Here is a 19,707-nt window from a genome sequence, read left to right as displayed (position 1 = left end):
GTCTAGGCCTCTCCTCAGTGAAAACCCACTTAGCAGCCATCTCGGCCTGCCAAATGGGCGTTAACGACCAGACAGTATGGAGACATCCGCTGGCGACACAGTTTGTGAAGGGCGCAGGGTACACAGGATCAACAGACCACTGGTCCCCTCTTGGGATCTGTCTCTAGTCCTCAGGGCTCTAACAATGAGCCCTTCGAACCACTGCAGACGGCTGACCTAAAATGTCTTACACTAAAGCCAGCCCTCCTAGTCGCCCTGACGTCCGCTATGAGGGTCAGCGATCTACACGCACTTTCGGCCAGAGTGACAGTGTCCTCGAACTGCACTCTAGCTCTGAAATGGTGGTCGAACTGAGGTGTTCTGACGGAGGGGATCCCGATGGGTCTCCCCACAGTCAGGAGGTTGGTCACCACCAACGCCAGCCTCTCCGGTTGGGACGCCACCCACGACGGGAGGATGCCGTGTGGGATGCCGCATTACGCTCCTCCCACATCGACTACTTGGAACTACTGGCAGTGTTCCTGGCACTCCGAGAATTCGAACAATTCCTCAGAGGTCACCACGTCCTGGTTCGTTTCCGAAAACACCACGACGGTTTGTTACATCAACAGGCAGGGGGGACTCCGGTCCTCTCGCCTGTGTTCTCTGTTATACGTGTTCCCCCCGTTGGAACTGATTCCGCATGTCCTAGCCAGGGTGCGGGATCAGGGATCACAGCTGCTACTAGTAGCTCCAGCCTGGGGATCTTGGAGACAGGACATTAGTCCCTCTCCTGTCCAAAGAACCAGGGCAGCTCCCTCTGTGGAGGGACCTGCTGACCCAGGCCGGAGGAGAGATCTTTCACCCACGTCCTCAGGACCTAGATCTCTGGGTTTGGCCCGTGAAGGGGCGTTCGCTAGAAGCGACTGGCCTGCCTCCGAATGTCGTAGAAACGACCCTTGGTGCCAGGGCTGCCTCCACCAGACGACGCTATAACACTGCCTGGCATGTGTTTGGCGTTGGTGCTCGGACAGACAGGAAGAGGTCTTCCCTTTTCAGGCGTCTGTGAGACACATTCTGATTTTCCTACAGGAGTTCCTAGACAGGGGTCTTGGCCTCTCCTCAGTCAAGATCAACCTGGCGGCCATAGCGGCCTATCAGGTTGGTATGAACAACAGACCAATCAGTGAACACCTGCTGATCCGTCAATTCATGAAAGGAGTTACACGCCTCAGGCCGGTCGCCAGGTCTCTGGTCCCCTCGTGGGACCTGACAATAGTCCTGGACTCCTTAATGAGAGACCCCTTCGAGCCACTGGAAATGGTGGACCTGAAGTTCCTCTCTCTGAAGACCGCTCTGCTCGTTGCCCTGACAACGGCGAAGCGGGCTGGTGACATGCACGCGCTCTCAGTAAGCAGCAGCTGCTTGAGATTCAGTGGTAATGACACCAGGGTCACGCTCAGGCCGAACCTTTCGTTTCTACCTAAGACTTTTCCCGCGGGCTGCTCGCCCGTGGATCTCGCGGCCTTCCATCCTCCTCCCTTCTCTTCGGTGGAGGATAGGAGACTACATTGTCTCTGTCCGGTGAGAGCCTTGAAAGTTTACAGGTCAAGAACTGCCCCCTTCAGGCTGGGTGAGCAGCTCATTGTGGCCTGGGGTTCCCAATGGAAGGGTAAACCCATCACACAATCCTCCACAATCCTCCACATTGGAACCTCCACAATCCACTGCGAAAGTAAGACTCTCGCAGTGGATTGTGGAGGCTATACGTTTAGCCTATACCTCGTGTGGTACTGAGCCCCCAGAGGGCCTACGTGCACACTATACAAGAGGTTTGTCTGCATCCTGGGCCCTGGCCAGGGGTGTCCCTATTCAGGATGTCTGCGCTGTGGCGGGTTGTCTTCTGACCGGCGGGGCTGGAACAGCAGAGCTGTCGGCCCTTGGTCAGGGACATTTTCACGAGGTCAAGTGGTCCCTTCTGGCCCCTGACCGTTAGGGATGGATGACCATCGTGTTTCTTGACCAGCGGGGCTGGAACAGCAGAGCTGTCGGCCCTGGGTCAAGGGCATCCTCATAAGGTCAAGAGGTCCCTTTCTGGCCCCTGACCGTTATGGGTGGATGACTATCGTGTTTTTTGACCGGCAGGGCTGGAACAGCAGAGCTGTCGGCCCTGGGTCAAGGACATCTTTTATAAAGGATGTCTCTTTTGGGTGAACGCGCAGGGTTGGCTTCTTGGGCCTCCTTTGCGTTTGGTCTCTCTCCAATGGAGATGATCCTAGGGTCGAATATTTTTCTATCAGCCGAAGGCGATCATACGGGAGCGTTATGTTCCCCATATGACTCTCTCCGAGAGGTACTTAAGATAACTTCGGGTTACTTTAGTAACCTCAGTTATATAAGTGACTCGAGAGAGAGAGTCATTAAGTCGCCCTTCTGTCTTCTTTAAGACGTCAGAAAGCAGGTTGATAGGAATGACGTTGCTCAGGGCGGACCTTAGGTTATATACCCAGTGGGTGGGGACATAACCACGCCATGAGCGACAGTTCACGATCCAATGGAATTGTTCCGTGAGTGTATGTTAGGCTGTGTGCCTGCGCCATCTAGTGGCTTGGACCCCATATGACTCTCTCTCTCGAGTCACTTATATAACTGAGGTTACTAAAGTAACCCGAAGTTATATCCACGTCAATTATTTAGTGTTGTTATCTGTGTAGTGCTAATTTTAGTTAACAAGCTCACTCAGCAATCATAAAATTCAGACATCTGCATCAAGGGAAGACACACTTGGAGTGGCCCCAAAATAAAGTGTTCAGGCCTGGGCCAAGTAGACAACTTGGCACGCAGTGGAAGTGAGACGGCATGGGACAGACAGGCACACACACACACACACACACACACACACACACACACACACACACACACACACACACACACACACACACACACACACACACACACACACACACAGATATTGAATGAATGGATGACTGGGCCTAATAGAAATGGCCAGAGTCAGCATAACCAAGGGACACCTGTGTGACCTCCCAACCTTTGGGCAGAAAGGATCGTCAGGCATGCTATGGACTTTCCTGTGTGGCCTGTCCTAGAGCTTTCTGACTGAATCCATCCAAGGAATCCATGTTTTGATAATCAGATTTGAATCACATTCGCAACAGACGCTCAATGCCAGCTCATAGACTGATTTATACCATGTCGCATGACGGTGTTGCACACTGTAAATAGCAGGCCTATACGAGTTCACAACCTGTCGCAGCGCGTTGTCATCTTGAGGATAAATGAAGCATTAGCCACCATATATAAAGATGTATAACAAAATAAACATGAAAGGTCAAACTAAACACTTGCAACCTTGCAAACTTGCAAAGGATTAGCATTCCTAAACCTATAATTTGATGACCAGATCATCTGTCAATAGGAGACTCAGTAAGAGCCTGCATGGAGACTCAGGAATGGGACAAAAACTAAAACAATCGCCATAAATGAAAGGCTTCGTGGGGTGTAATTGATAGAAAATAAGTCATTTTTGGGTGAACTACTCGATTGGGTAGTGCCATTACATTCATTACATTCATACAAATACTATAATTTGTCTTAGTAATTGTGGCTCTCTTCGTTGTGTACTTTACAGTGTTAATATTGGTGTGAGCTCATCATAACCACAGCCAAATGTCATACAGTCAAATTATGGGACTTGTTTTTCTCATGAATGGTTTGAACCAGCTGACCAGCCAGTGTGGCCTAATCTGTTGAGGAAGGGAAGATAGACAGCAACAGTAGTTCATTATTTGTTGTCCCTGGGGAATTCCAGGCCTCATACAGACTCCATTATGTGTAGGATAAAAAATGTGAATACATAAATCATACTATATACTGATTTCATGGTAAGATTATGGCTGAACTTATTTGCTCCAAAACTCACGTTGTTTGTGTGAGTGTGCGTGTGTGTGTGTGTGTGTGTGTGCGTGTGCGTGTCACACACAGTGTGTGTGTGTGTGTGTGTGTGTGTGTGTGTGTGTGTGTGTGTGTGTGTGTGTGTGTGTGTTTCTGACCCTGTCTGATCAAGAAAGTTGGCCACCACCAGTGCCACACTTTTTTTATGGGTGTTAAATTAGTTAAATTAGTTGATGTAAGCTCCTACTCTCCAAGGCCCAGATTGCATTCATTTCAGCTATGCATTTGTAGTGCCATGGCATTGGTGTTGCAATCACTTCTGTCTGTGTGTGATCGTAATAGCCATGAGCTTGTGCTCTCTCTCTCGCTCTCTTCTCTCTCTCTCTCTCTCTCTCTCTCTCTCTCTCTCTCTCTCTCTCTCTCTCTCTCTCTCTCTCTCTCTCTCTCTCTCTCTCTCTCTCTCTCTCTCTCTCTCTCTCTCTCTCTCTCTGAACTGTCCACAGCCCACCTGGCCTCCTCTTAGACAGTAGACAGAAGTGGTGCATTAGTGAGGAGGACCAATTATATGAAGATGGGTGAAGTGGTCCTACTTCCTATTTTCTGAAATTAAAAATCAAAGCCTGTGTGTGCACTATAAATGTCTGGCACAGAAGGTATCCTCTCAAACATAAAAATGCGTTATGAAGCAGTATGAACTGAAGTACCTTTAGAACACCACTATGGACAGCAGCAACAAGTTTGGGTTAAAGGTTATGAAAAACATTCAAAATGGTCATCCTGTACAAACAACATTTACTATTACATTGGAATATGTTCCAGGGCTTTGACCTCTCACGCGTTAGTAACACTTTATTAACACAATTATTAACAGTACAGGTGTGTGTGTGTGTGTGTGTGTGTGTGTGTGTGTGTGTGTGTGTGTGTGTGTGTGTGTGTGTGTGTGTGTGTGTGTTTGTGCGTGCGTGCGTGCGTGCGTGCGTGCGTGCGTGCGTGCGTGCGTGCGTTCGTTCCTTGGTAACAATGTGCTCAAGCCTTCCATGCTACTCCAAGGGGCTAAGGTGAAAGGCCAGGGTGTAAAAGTATCAGTAAAAACCCATAAAAACAGATAACCCGTATTGTAGTGTTATTGCACTGCCTGTCAGACAGCAGATGATACCTTGTTGTTGCCCCATGCTAGCCTGGTAAAGACATTAAGACAGTGGCAGAGATTCAGTGGGGCTGCCACCCAGAGACAAGTGTCATCTAGAGTTCAGCCTGCTAGAGCATGACAAGACAGTGACTAAGGGTCTCAAATGGACTGTGAAAAATCAGTTATAGAGCTTGTTAGAAGGTTGTTAGGAGCCTTTCTCGCCAGCTCTGTCTAAAACAGTATTGTCTTCAATGTTTGGAAATGTACAGTCATCCACATAGATACAAAGTTCAAAATGAGACAACATAACTGGAACAGGAAGTGGTATATAAGATTAGGGGCCATATCCTGTGGCCGCTAAGCAGCAGGGCAGCTCGTGCAGTGCTGTGTCTATAGTTATATTATAATCATGACTTTGATTTTGAATGCAAACAGAACCACATGCGCTACGTCATGGAAGGTTTTACATTTGCAATATAGTGTGAAGTTAATAGCCATGAAAATAGCCGGCTTCCACATTGATGATACTGGATGACAAGTACTCGTGGAATGTGATTGTAAACATCTCAGTGAGTGTGTACTGTAAATGACGCCGGCTACAGCCTGTAGCTAGGAGAATATAGATCAGTCTAAGATTAGCATGCCCTCTAACTCAGCCTACACATGCCAGCCATGACTGGCATTCCCTTCCTCACTATTCAGCTGCATGACAACGTATCAGTGTATCATTTTACCTAAGCCAAGAGACTGGGCAGGGCTGCCAAGCAATTCATGAAATAACAATGTAATTGACTAAAATCCACCAAAAGACATAGACAATTATTTATGGCTCCATTTATTGAAAATGAAGTGGTGATCCATACTATTCTCTTTGATAGGATCATTAAACTTCACATATAGAGTGACATTGAAGTGAATCATTTTCTTTTAATGTTAAAACATCAAGTGCCCAACCTAGAGTAAGCTGACAGGAGTGGTACATTTTAGCTATTGGTGACACAGAATGGGACTAGAAAAAGTGCCCTTCTGGGCACAGGTCTCCAAGTGTGTTTGATGTTTGGCAGAATGTTTAGGAGTAATATTATAAACGTGTGTGTGTGTGTGTGTGTGTGTGTGTGTGTGTGTGTGTGTGTGTGTGTGTGTGTGTGTGTGTGTGTGTGACGCATTTCTTCCTCAGCCTAGTTGGAATATGCATGCACAGTTTCACCGCAATTGGACGCTGCGTTGAGGAGTTGTGGCGATTTCTACAAAACGGGTACAAAGCGGGCTACTCCTGAAAACTTTAGAAGCCAATCGTAGCCAATCAGGATTGATTATGAGAAATCAAACAAACCCGTCTTGATCACATGTGAGCATGTGTACTGATTTGCGTGAAATTTGGATAAAATCTGAAGGAGTAATATTAGAAAATGTGTTTTACATATGTCGGCCTCCTGGTGGCGCTATATAGAGAGAGATGTGAAAGATTCCAGGCAAAGGTTTTTCCTTGGCCACTAGGGAGTGTGCATACAAAGTTTTACACAGATCCGTGCAGGTAGAGGTAAAAACACTAATTGGCCAGTTATAGTGCCACCATGAGGCTGAGTTGAAAATATTCCAATGGCATTTCTTCCTCGGCCTAGTGGGAATGTGCGTGCACAATTTCACGGAAATCACACAATGTGTTGCAGCATTTTGTTTGAAACCGTGCACTCCTGCAAACTTTGGTAGCCAATCTTAGCCAATCAGGATGGAGTCTGAAAAATCTGACAGACCCGTTTCGTTGAATGGCTCTAGAGAGACTGTGTACCAATTTGCGTGATGTTTGGACCAAATCTGTAGGTGTACTGTCCAATTTTTTTTTTTGCACAAAGCGGCCTCCTGGTGGCGCTATAAGAGGCCAAAGTGAATACCTTGGGGCAGAGGTTCAACTGAGTGTGTGTGCAGAGTATGGCTGCGATCAAGCCAACGGTGCCGGAGATTACAGACGGACGGACGGACACACGGACGGACGGACGGACGGACGGACGGACGGAAGGACGGACAGACAGACACACAAACGGACGGACGGACACACGTCACACGGACACACGGACGGACGGAGGGACGGACAGACAGACACACACAAACGGACGGACGGACGGACGGACGGACGGAAGGACGGACAGACAGACACACACAAACGGACGGACGGACACACGTCACACGGACACACGGACGGACGGAGGGAGGGACGGACAGACAGACACACACAAACGGACGGACGGACACACGGATGGACAGACAGACGGACGGACGGACAGACACACACAAACGGACGGACGGAGTGCAAAACATACTCTCTCCCCATGACTTCGGCCTGGTGGAGATGTTGGCTGGCTGAATTTGCAGCACTCCACAGTCCACACTCTGTGTGCACGTGCGTGCCTGTGTGTGTGTGTGTGTGTGTGTGTGTGTATGTGTGTAAGAGTGTGTTTATGCATGTGTTTGGATGAGGAATTTTGACAGCGGGACAGATCCGTAAGGTGACCCCCAATCTCTAGTCAGGTGCAGAGCTGAGCATAAAGGGGAATTTGTGTGGTGACTGTGTATGAGGGTGGGAAAGCACAGACTCTAAATCCATAGTCGACAGCTGTCATGTGAGTGTGAGTCTTGCATGTGTGGGCGTGGGTGTGTTCGAATACTGTGGCAAGGCAGCGATGAGGCAAATGAATGTGTGTATGACTATGTGAAAGTGAACATGAGGCGTTGTGTTTCCTGGTCTTAAAATTAATTTGCACCCAGATCAAAGGAGGCCGACAAAGACAAGCATTAAAGTGAAACCTGAAGCCATTCCTCCGTATCCCCTCTGCCCTGACCCGTGCTGTGGATTCCACATTAGAGACGGAGGGGTTAAGGATAGAGCCATTCAATCAGACCCAAAGAAATGATGTAGCGGACACAGGGGAAATGTTGACATGGTCTTAAACAGCTGCAAAGTTTGGAACACAGTTTGTATTTGACTATAGAAAGAGTATAGGCCTACATCACACTATGGGTAGACAATATTTCTGGTAGTGGTGGGCGGAAATTGAGTTGCTGGCTTCATAATCTGATATCCCTGAATATAATCTGTGATAATATCTATTGAATAATAATGGACTAGTGTGCAGGACATTATTCTTCAGCATGTCTTTGCTGTCGAACCGAAACCTTAGTAGTAAATTGTTACAATCGTTTTCAGAAAATGGAAAAGATAACCAGTGCCTATCAATTTAGTCTAAAACTCTTATTAAGACTTTTCAGTTGTGTGTGTGCGTGCGACGCGAGTGTGCGTGCGTGCGTGTACGTACGTACAGCTAGTACACCGGTGTTCATACATTTCTTATTTGTTTTGATGTGCTGACTCTTTCTCTTGACTTATGCTGAAATTGTTGATTATTTCAGGTGCAAAGCTCCCCAGAAACACAATACCAGAAGGACGAGCTCCGGCCTGAGATCTTTAATCCATGGAGACATGATAGCAGGGGATTGGTCAGGGTGAAGAGGGACTGGATCATCCCTCCAATCAGAGTGTTGGAGAACAGCAAGCAAGTTCCTGAAAACTTGGTCCAGGTTAGATTATCTTTTCATTATTAAATCCATTTCTAAAGTAGAGTGATTACTGTGTCAAAAATTTCAAATGAAACTGAATGCCAGTGTTACTGAGTGGTGCACACAGCTCCAATGAACCACTGTGTGTGTATGTCTATTTGTATTACGGAATGTTCGTAGCATGACCTATTGACCCCTGTAGATGATTTGGGTCAATAGGTCACTGTTGAGCAGCCGGGCCATTCACCCTGAGCAGTCAGCTAATTGGGGTGGCATTCGGGTCCCACACACACACACACACACACACACACACACACACACACACACACACACACACACACACACACTCAAACTGCACTGCTCAGTTCACATGGGTGTGATGTATTATTATTATTATTATTGTTATTAATAATAATTTATTTTGTATTTCTTTGGCAGGCCGGTGATGAGGTTGAAATCTTCCCTATGTATGTGTTGAAATTCCTCGTCATAGATAATAGGTGTTAGTATTATGTGTGTTTAAAAAGACATAGTTTAAATGTCAATATTAGTTTAAGACTGTTCTAAGTAACGGTGCATAAAATCTTACCTAATAAGGAGATGGAGCATGCATTTAGAGAAAATATCAACATTGGGTGCATACAAGTTTTATGTACGGTAGTAGCCTAGAATTGCTCTATTTATAGTCTTGAATATTTACCTCCTGTTATAGGTCAAAGACCACTGTGAGCTCATACCCTCCCAACTTAACCTCCCATAAGCGTCAACACACTCACATGTGGTGTAACCATGTGTTTTGCACTTTCCTGTCCCTCAGCCATCTTCCCATAAGGTTATCATCACCAGCCTTGTCTCTTGTCTGTCTGTTCAGATCAAATCGGACAAAGTCTTCACCGGAGAGGTGATCTATAAGTTAGAGGGAGTAGGAGTGGACCAGGAGCCCAAGAACTTGTTCGAGATTGATGATAAAACGGGTGTTATACGAAGCAAGCAGCCTCTTGACAGAGAGAAATACCAGACCTTCACGGTGAGACCACATACAGTACAGAACATGAGGCCATTTGAATGTTCTGATGCCAATATACTTGTGATGGCTCTAACAGGACGCATACACGTGAAGGTTGCACAATCAGACGTACATATAAAACAGTTACAATGTACTAGGGCTGGGTAATTAACTGAAAATAGAATTAAATACTATCATTAGAACCAATAACTGACTTGTAACCAAATGATCGAGAAGAAAGATTCATTCATCGTAATCGAGGAAAACATTTGAAGTCATATCGCTCAGCCCCCACAAGGCACGCTACAAAACCTTGCACAACATCCTTCAATCCAAGGTTCTGTAATGTTTTTTCACGTCATATATCACACTCGTGTCACAGACATAAGTTACAAAGAGTCAGAGGTCAGTTTGTATGGCTCTTAATGGGCAACCAGGGACACACTTCAGAATGTACTGGAACAGAGGACTTGACATGTAGCCCATGGCGCAAGAAAATATCCTGCACATGTAACATTCCAAAAAGAACAAAAGATATTGTCTTGTATCTCATATTTCATCTATTCCTTTTATACATTTTCGCATGCCCAAGTACCGTTTTTTGGAGATACTAGGTTTGCGCCTGACAGCGAGGATATGTTTTAGATGGTGTCCCACAGACACTGTGGGAGGCTTACCAGGCATTTGATTTATAGGCCTATATGTTGTAAAACCACATGTGTTCACATAGCAGGAAAAACAACATTCACATGAAAACATTTACCTGTTCACAGAACAGGTGTAATGTACTGTGTAATATAATGGTAAAGTGGGTCTTGAGCTGTGTTTTAAAAATGTCTATTCTGTATTGTTTGTCTCTAAATCGGAGACAGCTATAGAGAAGCACAACAAAAGGTGGTCTCAGGCCTCTCAATCATTCTGTTAACAGTGATGCTCAGACCTAGTGATCACCAAGTCCAGGGTGTGTCCATGTTTATGGGTTGGCCTGTCAAATAAAACAAGTTTAAAAGCTCTAAAAAGTCCATAGCCATAGTGTCCGATGCAATGTCCATGTGCAAATTACAGTCTCCGGTAAATCAGAGATCTGTCATGGTTGGTGGAGCAGATAGACAGAAGTTCTGATATTTCTGTTAAAAACAGGGCTTTGCTACACTTAGGAGGCGGTAAATACTAATCATTAGCACAGGGGACTGACTCTCCAGTATGGTGGCCTGGTATTCAAATGATGTAAAATTGTATGTAAAAAATGTAAAAAAGAGTAAGAGGTTGAAATTTTAGGTTGTCTGAAAAGATATTTGCCAGTCCAGCTCATTTGCTCCCGTGTATTGAATGGGTGAATGTATAGTTCAGAGGGCATGCTGCTAGCAGAATATCTTCTTCGGAGCCAAGCCATATCTCTGTTAAAAACAGCACATCAAGCTTCTCCTTGAAGATTTCATGTATAGAGGCGGGCTTGTTTGTTAATGAACGTATGTTATATAATGCCAGGTTTAATGTTGTAGATGATGATGGTGATATGGCACGGCTCAGTGGACATAAGTGGTCAAGTGGTGGTGGATGATACAGTAACATGGATGGGTGTCAACAGGAGTGTGCATAGTCATGTAATGTAGTGTGTGTGTGTGTGTGTGTGTGTGTGTGTGTGTGTGTGTGTGTGTGTGTGTGTGTGTGTTGTGTGTTGTGTGTGTAGCTCAAAGCCTTCGCTCTGTCCCCAAGCGGAGAGAGACTGGAGAACCCCACGACAATAGAGATAGTGGTGCTGGACCAGAATGATAACAGACCCACCTTCACCCAGGGCCAGTTTAATGGTGATGTCCCAGAGTTCTCCATTCCAGGTAAATCCACTGTAGCCTGCGTTAGTACACAGGCACATTAGTCTGAATGCCTGAGCCGTAATCAGCCTGTCAGACTATCATCCTATTCCTCATTCATATCTCTGACCGTTCTGTCACACATCGATAGCCTCCACCTTTTGATCATAGGTCTGGCATATAAGGCTCAAGAGTCTGGCATAGGCTCAAGTACTTGTGAAAATGTTGTCTGCTGATTCAAATTCTAAATATTAATATCAATGTATTGTTTACTTATTGCTCAAACATGTAAACTGAATGTTGAACTGCAATTCTTGTGTGAAAATCAAGTAAACTAGAGTTCATTGTTGCATAGCTCTAATCTGATTCATGGCTTTAATGTTAAGATGCATTCAAGTTGTATGTTTCGAGTTTGCATGACTCAAGTTCATCTCATTAACTGTGTTGATATGTGCCTGTTCTTGTATAGCCATGGGGGGGGGGGGGGGGGGGGTTGCTTAGCATTCCCTGATTTTGCTTAGCATGCTGCTTAGACAAAATTCAGAGAACATCTCCCATAAGCGGAGCCTTTAACGCCAAATCTAACTGTATTCCATTTGTTGCAATAAATGGTTAATCTATTCTGATGTGAGTGTTTCCTGTCTGAATTATATTTGACACAAACCCCTCCGCTGTTCTAAACTTCCGACACATCTTAAGTATGTCCCATATGTCCCATTCCCATGCAGCTGCATTTCCCATGCAGCTGCATTTCATCCATATGTAGCATACTGTATACAGTATATCACAACGTTGTCAGTCGAGTATTAGTCAAACTAGCAATAGAATGTCATGTTCTATTGATTATTGTAAATGTATCAATTTCCATAAACCCCTAATGGACTTGGATATATCATAAAAACTGTATCTATGTAGATTAAAACAGCAGGAACATACAGGTTTAAAATGATAATACCATCATCATTCATTCATTCTAGGTACATATCTTGCTGCTAAATGTTTAGGAAATGCAGCGCTAGTGTGAAGGCTTCCTTTGAACCTTTCGTGCTGGTTCACAAATCTGTGCAACTGTGATGCTATGTTACTTTTGGTGAGCAACACAGTCAGTCATATGACATCTTTGTGTAAAATAGGTTTTTACATTCAGTGTCTTTACTTTGCAGTTGACCTAGAATTTAATTTTGATTGTTTTGACAGGCACTTCAGTTATGTCAGTCTCTGCCACTGATGCTGATGACCCGCTCACAGATAACGCTTATCTGAGCTACGCCATCATTCGCCAGGAGAGCGAACCTCCCAACGCTGTGACCAAGACCATGTTTGGCATCAACAACCAGACTGGGGCCATTTACACCAGAGACGTTGGCCTAGACCGAGAGGTAGGGAGCACTGATGAGATATCTCTGAAGATGTCAGCTTCTTTTTCTAAAGATTCTGGAGATTAATATATGGTCTGGGTCGGGTGAAAACCCCATCATGGGGCTGTATTTTGCGTGTCTTAAGTACCAGGTCTTATTCCCTAACTTCCCTAAATGGCATTGATCACGCCTCCAGGTCTTTAGTTTACTCAAGTTAGGGAATAAGACCTGGTACTAAGACACGCAAAATACAGCCCATATATATATGTCCAAAATCGTTACTTTATAGGTAATGGAAATATAGAACCTGTGTTCCAATGGATACAATGGAGTTATGATTTAGTCGCAAGTTCTTGTTTATAGTACTATATTTGTTCAATATAAAACCCACTGACACACTTAATCACTTTCTCTTAAAAATGTGGTGAGTTGTGAGCTTGTCTATTTCTGCTACTTGTTTTATGTAACATTGTAGTTTGAGAAAGTGGGACATGAATTGGAGTGGAACAAAATGTAAAACAAAGTAGAAATATAGGGATATGAGGTTTATGCCTGACAGCAATGATATATTTGCAAGGAGCCAAGCAGATAGAGAGTAAAACTCAAGGACACACTGAAAATGTTAGTTGATTTCAGTGACATTCTCTAAGCTTAATGCTATATTCCCTCCTAGGTGGTGAAAAGTTTCAAACTGACCCTGCAGGTGGCTGACATGTCAGGCATGGGCCTGACCAGCGAGGGTGTGGCCATCATACATATAATTGACATCAATAACCATGCCCCACAATTCAACCCTGTCCTGGTGAGTTTCATACCACCAGTTGTGCTGTCTTTGGCTTATGAGTGACGAACATCAAACAATCAATAACTGCCGGATAATTTGTGGTGGGAAACAACTGTGTGTGTGTGTGTGTGTGTGTGTGTGTGTGTGTGTGTGTGTGTGTGTGTGTGTGTGTGTGTGTGTGTGTGTGTGCGTGCGCGCGTGCGTGCGTGCGTGTGTGTGTGTACAGTATTTACACTGTTTTATTTATCGTTTTACTGCCCATTTGTTGTAAAGTATTGCTTCTCTCAGATCAAGGACCACAATGGAAATAAGTATTGTGTCGATATACTTGACATTTCTCTGATAAACATGTAGCATGTGTTTTTCTTTTATGACATCCAATAAATCAAATCAAAACAATATACTGTATATAGGTTCTATTCATAGGATGCTATATATTGCGTGTTGTAATCCCTGCTCTGTGCTTGTAATGTGTGGTTCATGCAGTACGCCATGTCAGCGGTGGAGAACAGGAAGGACTACGACATTGGCAGGGTCAACGTGACAGACAGAGACGATCGTGGAACAGGAAACTGGGAGGCCAAGTACTCCATTGCAGAGGGCGACCCCAATGGCAACTTCGCCATCAGCACAGACCCTGCCACCAACGAGGGCATTTTGACTGTAATACAGGTACAGTACTGGGGCTGACTTTACTCGAGGGGACAAATATCTCTAAAACACTGAAACGTTTGCATTTGCAACATTCACCATGAAAGGGTTTTGACGTTTAGGGTTAGGGTTTTATTCAAATAGGTGTGAGCTGCAGGGTTTATTGTTCATAATGCATCTCACATGCTGGCTCATCTTACAATAATTGCACAGAATCTCTGTGTATGTGTACGTACGTGTGTACGTCTGTAATTCACATAACTCAAGAACCGTTCGCCCCGCCGACTTCAAATTCGACACACGCGTTCCACTCCACCACAGGGAGTGCAGTGCCCGGCCTTGAGTCGGTCGGAAACACGGTTGTCCAGAGCTGCCACAAAAGGCTCTGGTCAGGCTCTGCCAGTGGACCTAATGAGCCTGTTAAATTCCCAGGCTCTGCACAGCTTTATTCCCCACACCTGCCATTTCATTACTTAGTCTTTACAGTCAGTTTTCACTCTTCAGAGATTCTCCACACATTCTCCACAGACGTTTACCACTGCGCAACTTACACAGAGACAGACAGTTAAAACGGGTGCTATGACAACAGATATAACAGGTATTGCATAATTTTCATTGTTCCCAACTTGTATCATAACTTAAGTAGGCCAGTGCCCAACGGGCACACGTCTAGTCATGTTAGAATGACAACAATGGCATTCCTTTCATCCAGTTATTTTGGTTGTGTCAAATACTTTGGCCAGATTTTCAGCCATTGCGCGGTGCACTTTTACACAGCTCAACATTTGATGCAAAACAAATAACTGGTGGCAGCATGGTTCTTTACCATGGTTCTTTACCATGGTTCTTTACCATGGTTCTTTACCATGGTTCTCAATTTAGACTTTTGATAGTGAGCTGGAGTGAATGCTTTTAAATGGAGGGGAGTTAAGATACAACCAAAGCTCCAGTCTAATTTAAATTACGTGTTGTGAGCTTGTAGATTGTCTATTTTCGAATAGCCAAATACAAATTGGGCTTAATTGGTTAATTTCAGTTTTGTACTAATAATCTAAATCTATAAGTAACTTAAGTAAGTAACTTTTGTTGTAACTAAAATAATCAAATACTTGTAGTGGATACTGTACAAATTACAATATTTACAAGTATGAAGTAGATCCACGGTACCCACCCACCCACACACGTGCACACATTCTCGCTTGCTCACTCACTCACTCACTCACTCACTCACTCACTCACTCACTCACTCACACACACCACAATTCAATAGCACCATCTAGTGGATACTTTTTAAACTACAGGACTGTGGCACTCATGCCTCAGTAGGAAATCAAGTTCAATACCAGGCATACACAGTCAAATACGGAATGTTAATTGTGTGTCAAAAGAAATCACACCCTGGCCGTGTGAAGTGAGGGGCGCTGAAATCATCATCAAGAATGGTGGTCCTCCCTTATTGGCTAAGGGTGGCTGTGGCAGTTCAGCCTGCCACTGAGACTGGTTAAAGTTTTAATTATTATTTATTGTGTATGTTGCAGAGAATTATATTATTTCGGGCTGTGTATGTATAATGGATGACTCTTGATTGTTAATTGCTTGTTGTCTCCATGGTAGAGAGCAACTATCAGCTGTGGCCTGTGGGGTGTGGGGAACCTACCAACAGTATGAGGGTTTGTTTAAAGTACTCTGCTTTCTCATTGTTTGTATGATATGGTTAATTGATTGAATAATAAGTATAATAATAATGTGATGAATAATATGTGTTGTCCCTGGACATTATGAAGTAGGCCTACTGGTATAATTGTGGAATCAATTCAGGGTGGTATGTTCCAGTGGGAGGGGCTTAGCCTTTATATGTAGGGAAGCCTCCCACTGCCTGGCAGTCAAAGTAGGACTGTGGAGGTGGAAGGACATAGGGCCACCTGTCCAGTAGCACTGTAAATACTTTTGTTTTGGTGAATTAAGATGAACGGCATCTCTGCATGAAGGATTGCCTGACACCCCTCAAAAAGCATGCGTAAATGTCGGAAATGTCTTGCCTTTTGGACCATGTGGTCCTGGGTTTGATTCTGGGCCTGGCCATGCAACTACCAATGAGTTGGGTACCGGAATGGACGCGGTACTCACCCCCATTTATTTTGTGGACCAGTGTTTTTTTTTAATTCATTTTACAGAGGTTAAGATAGTTTTACTCAAGTTAAGTTTAGGAATACATGTGTAGGCATATATTAGCTGAGGTTACTTTTAGGAATAACGTTAGGTTTAGCTATAGTATTGCTGAGGTTATGTTTAGGAATACCTGGTGGCGACTGTTCTGAGGTTACAATCCATGTCCCAGGGGTCTATTGCATTGAAAAGGGGATATTCTCAGCCAACACAAACGATAAGCCAGTAAGACCTACATACTTATAATAAGATATAAACCAAAACATTTCAGGTTTCAGCTTCTGTGTTGTACCTTTTTTTTCTTACAGCCATTGGATTATGAGACGGAACCCGAGTACAGTCTGATCCTGACAGTGGGAAATGTCAGACCTTTGAACAAGGCTCTCAGCGCCCCGGTGAGCAGTGCTACAGTGGTGGTCACTGTACTAAATGAGAACGAAGCCCCTCGCTTCCGGGAGGACCCCATAAACATTGTGGTGCCTGAGTCAGTGGTCCCTGGCACAATACTGAAAAGCAACATTGCCTATGACCCAGACAATTCAAAACTAAGGTACAATTCAGCTGTACCCCTGTGTTTATTTAAAAGAATGAATAAAAAAGTGAACCGATCATCAATGTTGCAAGTATGTCCTCTTCTGTGTCTGTGCCAGGTATGAGATCAGCAGAGATCCTGACAGGTGGTTGGACATCGACAAAGAGACAGGAGACATCATCGCCAAGAGAACCTTCAACATTCGATCCCCGCATGTTAAAAACAACGTCTACAGTGCTGTTATCAAAGTTGTAGGTCAGTGTTGAACAATGCTTTGAAATTGTCTGTGTTACTAGCCAGGCTTTTATACAGATTGTTGAATTTTGGTAATTTATGTTATGTGTTTCTCTGTGTATAGATGCTGGTGGTGTGTCGAGCACTGCCACACTGGCCATCACCCTCAGGGAGACCAATGACTTCCCTCCTAAGCTATCCCCGCTGAGTGGGACTGTGTGTAGCCAGGCATACGGGATGAAGGCCGGTCTGGTTCTGACAGCTAGGGATGAGGACTTGCCTCCACATGCTGAGCCCTTCACCTTTGAACTGCCAGAAGACCTGTCAATCAATTGGACCATTATCCAAATAAATGGTATGGAGTGAGTGGAAATACAAAGAAATACTAGCATCATGAAGTCTTGATGGATGAAGTCTTGTCTAATGCCACTGTCGTCCTCTGCCTTTCCAGAGACACATGCTGTGCTTCAGTCACTAGTGGAAATGGAGACAGGAGAATATGTGGTGACTGTACTGGTGTCAGACTCTGGCAGCCCCAGCCTGAGTGCATACGCTCAGGTCAATGTTACTGTGTGTCCCTGTGACTCCTTTGGAGACTGTAAGTCGGAGGTGGCAGCCATCTTGGGCTCTAGTGTGGGAATCAGCTTCATCGCCCTGATAATCGTCATGGCCAGCATTGCTCTCTTACTGCGTAAGTGATAACAACTAATAGACACCCCATAGAGTTGTTTTGTGGCTGTAACATTATTATGGCATAGGTAAATGCCTGGCATAGTTAAACCCAAATCACACAATTTGGTTTCAGCCCTTTACAATGTGATGATGATGCACATGCAAGTTTTAACTTGTTGTTTGATGGTTAACTCTGCTGTGTGATTTTATTGCAGTGCTGCTCCTTCTGGCAGTGGCGGTAAGCACCTGCACCAGAAGCCATCACATCAAAAAAGGAACAGGTCTGCTTGTTGGTGAATCAGATGACGACATACGAGACAACGTCCTCAACTATGATGAGCAGGGAGGAGGAGAGGAAGATGAGGTTAGATTACGTGCTCACGCGCATGTACATGTGGACACACAGACACACACACGAGAGCATAGAAGATATTTAATCTAAATCCCTATCTCAGCATGTGCGAGTGTGCTAGAAAATGTTGAGTCCGCACAGAGAACCCACTTGGAAGAGGTTTTCCTATGGGCTCTCAATAGAACAATGTATGTTAAATATCGGCAAAATTACCCTTTAACTGATTTAATCAAAACTGACTTTTGTTTAATTCTTGTCCAGAATGCCTTTAACGTTGACCTGCTGTGTCACCCCAACGATGCCCCTTCGACCCCTGGGTCCTTCTGCCCGATGCCCGGTGTCCCCCGAGGAAGGCAGCCTCACCTACGGATGGATGCACCACACAACCTGCCTTCTCCTACATACCCACGGAGGCCTCCTGCAGATCCTACTGACATCGAGGACTACATCAATGATGTAAGAAGCTTTCAGTGGCCCGTACTTTGAAACAGCCTATAATAACAGCACACTTCTCCAGGTTGTCTCATCTGACGTGTGTTGTCATTTTGTCCTCAGGGCCTAGAGGTTGCGGATAACGATCCTAATGTGCCTCCGTACGACACAGCGTTGATCTATGACTATGAGGGCGAGGGCTCCCTGGCGGGCAGCCTCAGCTCCATTGCCTCAGGCAGCTCTGATGGAGACCAGGACTATGACTACCTGAATGACTGGGGACCACGCTTCAAGAAACTGGCCAACTTGTATAGCTAAATAAACTATGGCACGATGACCTGTGCAGATAATCCAAGTTAGAGATTATGCCTACCTAGTCTTGGACACAATGTGAACTGGACTCACTTGAACACAATTCAGTCCAGGACTAGGTTTAGAATATATTGAGAAATATATTCACATAATTAATCTCTGCCATGGCAAGTCCAATGCTCTTAATTTGTTGGGTTACATTTGGAGTCATTTGAACAGACTAGGGAGTAGGGAGACAATTCTTCAATTGTGTCTCTCTGTACTCTGGGTCTAAGGAACAGTACACATGAAAGTAAAAGTGGTTGTTGACATGATTAGCAAAGAGTGGAGAATGTAACAAGAGAAACAATGTTTAGAAAATGTACTTTAACTTCATTCTCAGATTATGATTATGCAGTGTGTATAATCAACAGGACTGAGATATTCTTTTTTATATATAAAAGTGACAATTTTGTAAAAACAAATTTCCTTTGATATTGATTTTATTTGTAAACATTATTTATCCATTTGTATCATGAATCCTCCATTCCAGCATCCATTACCTAAGCTTTGTGGGGGCATCTCTTAAGTTTAACATTCATCCACTTCACACAATGTCCGATTTGATCAAATTATTTAGATGTAATGGTTTGATTGGTGTTTTCACTTAGTTTTTGATTTTATTGTTGAATACAGAATAAATGTAATAATTCCATGTATTGTGTGTATTCATTATGAAGAGATGTTCCTTCCAGGATGCACATTTTCACAAATAATTCATCCATTTAAAGACAGATTAGCCATCCATGCAAAGATGGACTTGGACTATCCCACGGAAGTACTCGT

At 44.4% G+C, this 19,707-nt stretch overlaps 1 protein-coding gene across 1 annotated transcript in view; it reads left to right on the top strand.

The window, feature by feature from the left end:
* cdh15 (cadherin 15, type 1, M-cadherin (myotubule)) overlaps positions 1 to 19,576 on the top strand; it is a 30,540-nt gene extending 10,964 nt beyond the window's left edge. Inside the window, exons 2-14 of the mRNA XM_080758901.1 lie at positions 8,426 to 8,593; positions 9,444 to 9,599; positions 11,269 to 11,413; positions 12,587 to 12,768; positions 13,421 to 13,549; positions 14,018 to 14,203; positions 16,657 to 16,898; positions 16,999 to 17,135; positions 17,239 to 17,469; positions 17,566 to 17,805; positions 18,002 to 18,150; positions 18,400 to 18,594; positions 18,694 to 19,576. Of these exons, the coding sequence (XP_080615027.1) occupies positions 8,426 to 8,593; positions 9,444 to 9,599; positions 11,269 to 11,413; positions 12,587 to 12,768; positions 13,421 to 13,549; positions 14,018 to 14,203; positions 16,657 to 16,898; positions 16,999 to 17,135; positions 17,239 to 17,469; positions 17,566 to 17,805; positions 18,002 to 18,150; positions 18,400 to 18,594; positions 18,694 to 18,888 (2,355 nt within the window). The 3' untranslated portion in view covers positions 18,889 to 19,576. The remainder of the gene's footprint in view (positions 1 to 8,425; positions 8,594 to 9,443; positions 9,600 to 11,268; positions 11,414 to 12,586; positions 12,769 to 13,420; positions 13,550 to 14,017; positions 14,204 to 16,656; positions 16,899 to 16,998; positions 17,136 to 17,238; positions 17,470 to 17,565; positions 17,806 to 18,001; positions 18,151 to 18,399; positions 18,595 to 18,693) is intronic.
* The last annotated feature ends 131 nt before the right edge of the window (positions 19,577 to 19,707 follow it).

The sequence above is a fragment of the Protomyctophum bolini genome (genome assembly GCF_963924005.1).
Source record: "Protomyctophum bolini genome assembly, chromosome: 1".
In the NCBI taxonomy this organism is placed as follows: Eukaryota; Metazoa; Chordata; class Actinopteri; order Myctophiformes; family Myctophidae; genus Protomyctophum; species Protomyctophum bolini.
Note: the sequence above shows the minus strand (reverse complement) of the source record. Positions and strands in the feature narration are given on the sequence as shown.